Source organism: Pseudorca crassidens, chromosome 15 (assembly GCF_039906515.1).
Source record: "Pseudorca crassidens isolate mPseCra1 chromosome 15, mPseCra1.hap1, whole genome shotgun sequence".
NCBI classification, from domain to species: Eukaryota; Metazoa; Chordata; class Mammalia; order Artiodactyla; family Delphinidae; genus Pseudorca; species Pseudorca crassidens.
Window position 1 is genome coordinate 62,285,117 of NC_090310.1, and position 8,930 is coordinate 62,294,046.

General features: G+C 36.5%; 1 protein-coding gene across 1 annotated transcript; it reads right to left on the reverse strand.

Moving 5' to 3' along the window:
* Positions 1-4,413: 4,413 nt before the first annotated feature.
* On the reverse strand, positions 4,414-6,583 carry DEFB129 (defensin beta 129). Its single transcript, XM_067705171.1, has 2 exons — positions 6,526-6,583; positions 4,414-4,859 (listed from the first exon to the last, which is right to left on the reverse strand). Exons 1-2 carry the CDS (start codon positions 6,581-6,583, stop codon positions 4,414-4,416), a joined length of 504 nt encoding a protein of 167 aa, XP_067561272.1.
* Positions 6,584-8,930: the final 2,347 nt, after the last annotated feature.

The window sequence follows — 8,930 nt, forward strand, 5'->3', positions numbered from 1 at the left end:
AGGATTGTACTGAATTTGTAGATTGCTCTGGGTAGTATAGTCATTTTCACAGTGTTGATTCTTCCAATCCAAGAACATGGTATATCTCTCCATCTGTTTGTGTGATCTTTAATTTCTTTCCTCAGTGTCTTATAGTTTTCTGCATACAGGACTTTTGTCTCCTTAGGTAGGTTTATTCCTAGGTATTTTATTCTTTTTGTTGCAGTGGTAAATGGGAGGGTTTACTTAATTTCTCTTTCAGATTTTTCATCATTAGTATATAGGAATGCAAGAGATTTTTGTGCATTAATTTTGTACCCTGCTACTTTACCAAATTCATTGATTAACTCTAGTAGTTTTCTGGTGGCATCTTTAGGATTCTGTATGTACAGTACAATGTCATCTGCAAACAGTGACAGGTTTACTTCTTCTTTTCCAATTTGGATTCCTTCTATTTCTTTTTCTTGTCTGATTGCTGTGGCTCAAACGTCCAAAACTATGTTGAATAATGGTGGTGCGAGTGGGCATCGTTGTCTTGTTCCTGATTTTAGAGGAAATGGTTTCAGTTTTTCACCATTGAGAACAATGTTGGCTGTGGGTTTGTCATATATGGCCTTTATTATGTTGAGGTAAGTTCTCTCTATGCCTACTTTCTGGAGAGTTTTTTTTTTTTTTTTTTAATCATAAATGGGTGTTGAATTTTGTCAAAAGCTTTTTCTGCATCTACTGAGATTATCATATGGTTTTTATCCTTCAGTTTCTTAATATGGTGTATCACATTGATTGATTTGCATATATTGAAGAATCCTTGCATTCCTGGGATAAATCTCACTTGATCATGGTGTATGATCCTTTTAATGAGTCGTTGGATTTTGTCTGCTAGTATTTTGTTGAGGAATTTTGCATCTATGTTTATCAGTGATATTGGTCTGTAGTTTTCTTTTTTTGTGGCATCTTTTTCTGGTTTTGGTATCAGGGTGATGGTGGCCTCGTAGAATGAGTTTTGGAGTGTTCCTCCCTCTGATATATTTTGGAACAGTTTGAGAAAGATAAGCATTAGCTCTTCTCTAAATGTTTGATAGAATTCACCCATGAAGCTATCTGGTCCTGCGCTTTTGTTTGTTGGAAGATTTTTAACCACAGTTTCAATTCCAGTGCTTGTGATTTGTCTGTTTATATTTTCTATTTCTTCCTGGTTCAGTATTGGAAGGTTGTGCTTTTCTAAGAATTTGTCCATTTCTTCCAGGTTGTCCATTTTATTGGCATATAGTTGCTTGTAGTAATCTCATGATTCTTTGTATTTCTGCAGTGTCAGTTGTTACTTCTCCTTTTTCATTTCAAATTCTGTTGATTTGAGTCTTCTCCTTTTTTTTTTCTTGATGAGTCTGGCTAGTGGTTTATCAATTTTGTTTATCTTCTCAGAGAACCATCTTTTAGTTTTATTGATCTTTGCTATTGTTTTCTTCATTTCTTTTTCATTTTTTTCTGATTTGAACTTGATGATTTCTTTCCTTCTGCTAACTGTGGGGTTTTTTTGTTCTTCTTTCTCTAATTGTTTTAGGTGTAAAGTTAGGTTGTTTATTTGAGATGTTTATTGTTTCTTCAGGTAGGATTGTATTGCTATAAACTTCCCTCTTAGAACTGCTTTTGCTGCATCCCATAGGTTTTGGATCATCATGTTTTCATTGTCATTTGTCTCTAGGTATTTTTTGATTTCTTCTTTGATTTCTTCCGTGATTTCTTGGTTATTTAGTAGTGTATTGTTTAGCCTCCATGTGTTTGTATTTTTTACAGATTTTTTTTCCTGTAATTGATATCTAGTCTCATAGAATTGCGGTCAGAAAAGATACTTGATACAATTTCAATTTTCTTAAATTTACCAGTGCTTGATTTGTGACCCAACATATGAGCTATCCTTGAGAATGTTCCATAAGCACTTGAGAAGAAAATGTATTCTGTTGTTTTCAGATGGAATGTCCTATAAATATCAATTAATTCTATCTTGTTTAATGTGTCATTTAAAGCTTGTTTAAAGCTTATTTATTTTCATTTTGGATGATCTGTCCATTGGTGAAAGTGGGGTGTTAAAGTCCCCTACTATGATTGTGTTACTGTCAATTTCCCCTTTTATGGCTGTTAGCATTTACTTTATATATTGAAGTGCTCCTATGTTGGGTGTATAAATATTTACAATTGTTATATCTTCTTGGATTGATCCCTTGATCATTATGTAGTGTCCTTCTTTGTCTCTGGTAATAGTCTTTATTTTAAAGGCTATTTGGTCTGATATGAGAATTGCTACTTCAGCTTTCTTTTGATTTCCATTTGCATGGAATACCTTTTTCCATCCCCTCGCTTTCAGTCTGTATGTGTCCCTAGGTCTGAAGTGGGTCTCTTGTAGACAGCATATATACAGGTCTTGTTTTTGTATCCATTCAGCCAATGTGTGTCTTTTGGTTGGAGCAATTAATCCATTTACATTTAAGGTAATTATTGATATGTGTGTTCTTATTACCATTTTCTTAATTGTTTTGGGTTTGACATTGTAGGTCTTTTTCTTCTCTTGTGTTTCCTGCCTAGAGAAGTTCCTTTAGCATTTGTTGTAAAGCTGGTTTGGTGGTGCTGAATTCTCTTAGCTTTTTCTTGTCTGTAATGGTTTTAATTTCTCCATCGAATCTGAATGAGATCCTTGCTGGGTAGAGTAATCTTGGTTGTAAGTTTTTCCTATAAAAGTGAAAGCATCACTTTAAATATGTCCTGCCACTCCCTTCTGGCTTGCAGAGTTTCTGCTGAAAGATCAGCTGTTAACCTTATGGGGATTCCTTTGTATGTTATTTGTTGTTTTTCCCTTGCTGCTTTTAATATTTTTCTTTGTATTTAATTTTTGATAGTTTGATTAATGTGTGTCTTGGCGTGTTTCTCCTTGGATTTATCTTGTATGGGGCTCTCTGCATTTCCTGCACTTGATTGACTATTTCCTTTCCCATGTTAGGGAAGTTTTCAAGTATAATCTTTTCAAATATTTTCTCAAACCGTTTCTTTTTCTCTTCCTCTTGGACCCCTATAATTTGAATGTTGGTGTCTCTGAGGTCTGTCTCTGAGGTCTCTGAGACTGTCCTCAATTCTTTTCATTCTTTTTTCTTTATTCTGCTCTGTGGTAGTTATTTCCACTCTTTTGTCTTCTAGGTCACTTAACTGTTCTTCTGCCTCAGTTATTTTGTTATTGATTCCTTCTAGAGAATTTTTAATTTCACTTATTGTGTTGTTCATCATCGTTTGTTTGCTCTTTTGTTCTTCTAGGTCCTTGTTAAACATCTCTTATATTTTCTCCATTCTATTTGCAAGATTTTAGATCATTTACTAAAATCATTTACTCTGAATTTTTCAGGTAGACTGTCTATTTCCTCTTCATTTATTTGGTCTGGTGGGTTTTTATCTTGGTCCTTCATCTTTTGTATACTTCTCTGTCTTCTTATTTTGCTTAACATACTGTGTTTGGGGTCTCCTTTTCACAGGCAGTGGGTTTGTGGTTCCCATTGTTTTTGGTGCCTGCCCCCAGTGGGTAAGGTTGGCTTGTGTAGGCCTCCTGGTTGAGGAGACTTGTGCCTGTGTTCTGGTGGGTGCAGCTGGATATTGTGTTTCTGGCGGGCAGGGCTGTGTCTGGTGGGGCAATACTTTTTTAAAGCATTTTAAAATGCTTTTTAGCTTTTCAGACCCTATTTTTACATTTTTTAATGTGGCTACTAGAAAATTAAAAGTTACCTACATGATTTGCATCTGTGGTCTGTATCCTGTATCTATTGGAAGCACCGCTTTACCTATTTCCTGTTGTCTCACTGGGAATCATGTTGAAAATGCCTTGACTCAGAGATAGAAGTCATATATCTTCTCCTTTCCCCTCTTCCCTCCTCTCATTCCCCCATATTTTTATCTTAAGTGGGCTCATGAATTTAGGTTATGTTCTTCTGTGGAGAAGGTAGACTTGCTCTCCCCACATTCTATTTTGCATATGGTTCTTTCTGTGCGAAAAAGCTATGAAAAAAGAAAGTATGTCTGCTGTTTTCATTCCTGTTGCCCCAAGAAAAGCACATAATATGAGAACCATAAATCTTCATTACAGAGGCTTATTTTGGGCCATCCATGGGCCAAATTCAATGTTGTAGTCAGCATTCCTGGTGCTTGCTTTCTCCTGGGTACGTAAACTAAAATTCTATCTCTTTCTAGCTCTATCTCCTCTGTGAGGCTCCTGAGAGAATGATAACATTATGTAAACTGTGGGTGCTTAAACAGTGTTTATTGAATGATGATAAAGGAAACAGTTCTATGTCTCAGTTTATAGACAGCAAAGATAAAGAGGAACTTGGTGTTTTAAAGGAAAGACCCACATCCCTGCTCATCTGCTTCTTCCAGCTCCAGTCATGTTGTCGGCAGTGTCTATGGTGGTGGCGCTGGTGGTGGGGAGTCAGTGGCTGAATTTCTTCTTTTTTTGGTGTCACTCTTGGTAGAAGTAGCAGTGTGTATTATCTTTCCTGCAATCATGGGGTTGGTGGTGACAGACTTCACGGTGGTGACATTTGGGATGACGCTGGTGTTGATGTTAGCAAAAGTGTTGACACTTTTGAATTTGGGCAGAAGAGCTAAAATATGGTTTTTTGTTTGCATCACAACACTAAAATTCTTGGTAATTTTTGGCACTTCCTGAGAGTCCTCTTCAAGTGTGTGGAGCATTTCATTTTGTATGAAGCTTTTTATCAATTGAACCACTTTTGGTCCAATACAACATTTTTTCTTTTTGCATTTATCTACCTCTTTTTCATCCATGGCACAGTGGTCTTTGCATCTCCCAAAACCCATTACACATCTTCCCAAGCCAAAGTATTCTGCACAAAGAAAAGAGAAAACCAAAGTGCTAAGGTTAATAACTAGATATGATGTTAAAATTGCTGGAACAAGAGGGATAGAGGCAGAGGGAGTTGTTAATGCTAAATTTTAAGTACAGTGTTTAGGGATGTTGGTGGAGGCAACTGGCAGGCCAAGAGAGTCTTTGTACACCTCTGAAATCCAAAATAAATCTCTAGTCTCCCTTCATTGAATAACTTGAAACATCTAAAGAAGAAAAGGGAATGCAATTATTTGCTTCAGGGTAAGATTTTAGACCTCTAATCGTAGACACTTGTAGAATCTCACTATATCTCCCCATGATCCTAGGAAATACCAACAAGAGTAAAATCTATCATAAAACTAATTCAAGAAAGAATTTCAAAAGAGAATCAATGGACTTTCAGAAGTTCTGGGCTCTTGCCAAACTCACTGTTCCATGACCTCACTCTCCTTGACAATCGCTTGACCTGTGGTTCCTGGGGCATGGTGTTCTATCATTTTCAGCCTCTCTGGACACTATGTCCCTCAGAGGTCTTATTTATTATCATAGCCTTAACCTCATCTCTATGAAGATAACCCCCACATTGTTATCTATATCTCTGAATTCCCTGCTTAGAGTAGTACATGACTCATCTTCATCTGCTGGATGATTTTTCCATCCCATTGTTCCATTTATTTCTCTTTTCCAAATCAAGAAGATTCTCCCTCACTCAACAATTCAACTGATTTTCTATAAAGCACAAGAGATTTATGTAGCACCTAATGTTCACATACATTTCAATATTGTTTCTCACCGAAGACTACACTGTAAAATTCTTGTATTTTAAGCAGCTACACTGATTAACCCTACTATCTTATGTGGAATTTGAGGCTCAAGTTTGACTTTACCCAAGATGACACAGCCATACTGGCTTATATTATAGCCCTTCTCTTAAGGTCCCAAGATAAAAAAAAAATAGAAACATCTTTGACTCTTTTTCTTTCCCTTCCTAAACCCATTGCCAATTTAATATCTGGATGATTCTTGTATATTGAAACAAGTCTCAATGTTTCTATCTTCTTTTCAAAAAACAGTGACCAATGCTCTGATTCAGCTTTTTGCCATGATGTGTTCCTAGATGCTGCTGTGGGTAATTTAGGGATTTCTAATAAAACAAAGCTGAGAGAAGGAATGAAATTCTATAAAAATCTGAAAAATTTGAGATGGAGAACATAGACCTGTTTACTGGATCCTGAGAGGAGATTTTCTGAGTGTAAGGTTAAGGACTTCCTCCTTATTATACCAAGGTACAAACTGATAGGAACCTTTACTTCAAGAGATGATTTAAATTAGAAAAAGAGCAAAAATGAGGTAGACTTGGCATGAGTCCCAGATGACCACTATTAGAGGGCAGGAAGGCAGTTTTATATGCTGGATAATTTCTGAGTACACAAACAACACCCTACTTTCTCTGTAGCTTCCTGTGTTTACCCATCAGACACAGTCTGGGATTGGAGCCTATGGGGATATGTGGGGGATGGTGTATGACTGATGCAATACATAAACTTTTCAGCCATATCTTGGGCATCTCATTTTTTAGCTTCTCTTTGGGTTCCCATTATTATGGACAGCCAAATCCCTCCTTCCTCAAACCGCTCCCTCTTAAACCTAGGACTTCACATTACCTGTGTTCACTTGGTACTGTAGCATGAGGCTGGCAAAGATAGGAAAAAGGAGCTTCATGGCTGGGTGCCAGAGAGGAAGCCTTGGATCTGGGTTCGTGTTCTTGAGCTCCAGCCTTTATTGGCATCTTCATGGCCTTAGGCTATGAGCAGTAAAGTGCAGCCAAATCTCACAGCAATTGTGTTTTCTATGATTCTGTTTGAGAATAGCCTTTCCTGAACACCTCATGCAACAAATTTCCTGTTCTTGATCCTGGGGGCAGGAATATAAGACACATAAGATATGAAAGAAAATCCAAACTCTTTACACCTCTCCTTCTTAAGGTTTATTCAGGGCAAGAGTAATACATCTGCTTCACTATCTGTGAGCCTAGTTTTGCCTAAGGCATTTAGTGTATGAGATTCAGAAGAGCAGAACTTGCTATAACCATAGACGACTGGAGGATAGAGACTCTGTCTTTTTTGTATTCTTGTTTCCAATGGCCAGTATGCGTACTGAATCAACATAAGAACTCAATATATGTTTGTTGAATAAGTTTGTGGGAGGCAGTTCTTGGCATGACTCTAACTTCTTAAAAAAACGAGATATAGGGCTTCCCTGGTGGTGCAGTGGTTGAGAGTCCGCCTGCCGATGCAGGGTACACGGGTTCGAGCCCTGGTCTGGGAAGATCCCACATGCTGCGGAGCAGTTGGGCCCGTGAGCCATGGCCACTGAGCCTGCGCGTCCGGAGCCTGTGCTCCACAATGGGAGAGGCCACAACAGTGGGAGGCCCGCGTACTGCAAAAACAAAACAAAACAAAACAAAACAAAAAAATGAGATATAATTAACATATAACATTATATTAATTTCAAGTGTATATCATAAGGATTCAATATTTGTATATATCCTCAGAAGTGGATTTGCTGGATTATATGGTAGTTCTATTTTTATTTTTTTTGAGGAACCTCCATATTATTTGTATAGTGACTGAACCAATTTACATTCCTACCAACACTGTACATAGGTTCCCTTTTCTCCTCACCTTTTACATCCTCGCCAACACCTAGCTCATCTTGATGATAGACATCCTAGCAAGTGTGAGGTGATATCTCATCATGGTTTTGATTTGCATTTTCCTGGTGATTAGTGATGTTGTACATCTTTTTATGCACCTGTTGGCTATCTGTATGTCTTCTTTGGAAAAATGTCTATTCAGATCCTCTGACCATTTTTTAATTGATTTTTTTTGCTATTGCATTGTATGAGTTCTTTATATGTTGATAATTCAGATATTAACCTCTTATCAGATATATGATTTGCAAACATTTTCTCCCATTTGGTAGGTTGCTTTTTCATTTTGTTGATGATATTCTTTGCTGTGCAGAAGTGTTGTAGTTTGTTGTACTCCCACCTGTTTATTTTTGCTTTTGTTAACTTTGTTTTTGGTGTCAAATCTAAAAAAATCATCGCCAAGACTGATATGAACGGGCTTACTGCCTATATTTTCTTCATGGAGTTTGATGGTTTTAGGTTTTACATTCAGGTCTTTAATCCATTTTGAGTTAATTTTTATATATGATGTAAGATAATGGTCCAGTTTCATTCTTTTGCATGTTGCTGTACAGTTTTCTCAACACCATCAATTAAAGAGGATGTCCTTTCCCCATTATATATTCTTGGCTCCACTGTTGTAAAATTAATTGACCATATATGTGTGGTTTTATTTCTGGGCTCACTATTCTTTCTGTTCAATTGATCTACATGTCTGTTTTTATGCCAATGCAATACTGTTTTGATCACTATAGATTTGTAATGTATTTTGAAATCAGGAGGTATAATACCTCCAGCTTTGTTCTTTGTCAATAGTGCTTTTCTATTTTGGGTCTTTTGTGGTTCCACAGAGGTTTTAGAATTGTTTGTTCTAGTTCTGTGAAAAAAGCCATTGGAATTTTGATAGGGATTGCATTAAATCTATAGATTGCTCTGGGTAGTATGGACATTTTAATAATACTGATTCTTCCAATCCATGAGCGTGAACATATCTTTCCATTTATTTGTGTTTTCTTCAATTTCTTTCATCAATGTCTTATAGTTTTCAGTGTACAGGTTTTTCACTTCCTTTGTTAAACTTATTCCTAAGTATTTTATTTTTTGATGCAATTATAAATGAGATTGTTTTCTTAGTCTCTCTTTCTGATAGTTCATTATTAGTGTATAGAATCAACAGATTTTTGTTTATTGTTTTTGTATTCTGCAATTTTACTGAATTTGTTTATTAGTTCTACCAGTTTTTTTTTGGTGGAGCCTTTAGGGTTTTAAAAATATGTAATATCATATCATATGCAAATCTTCACAATTTTACTTCTTCCTTTCCGATATGGATGGCTTTTATCTCTTTTTCTTGACTATTTGCTCTGGCTACAACGT

Bases quoted from the DNA above. Each gene is read 5' to 3' on its own strand.
- DEFB129 (XM_067705171.1), bottom strand. From the start codon at position 6,583: ATGAAGCTCCTTTTTCCTATCTTTGCCAGCCTCATGCTACAGTACCAA. The intron at 4,860-6,525 runs GTAATGTGAAGT...TTCTTTGTGCAG, and splicing joins ACAGTACCAAGTGAACACAG to AATACTTTGGCTTGGGAAGA.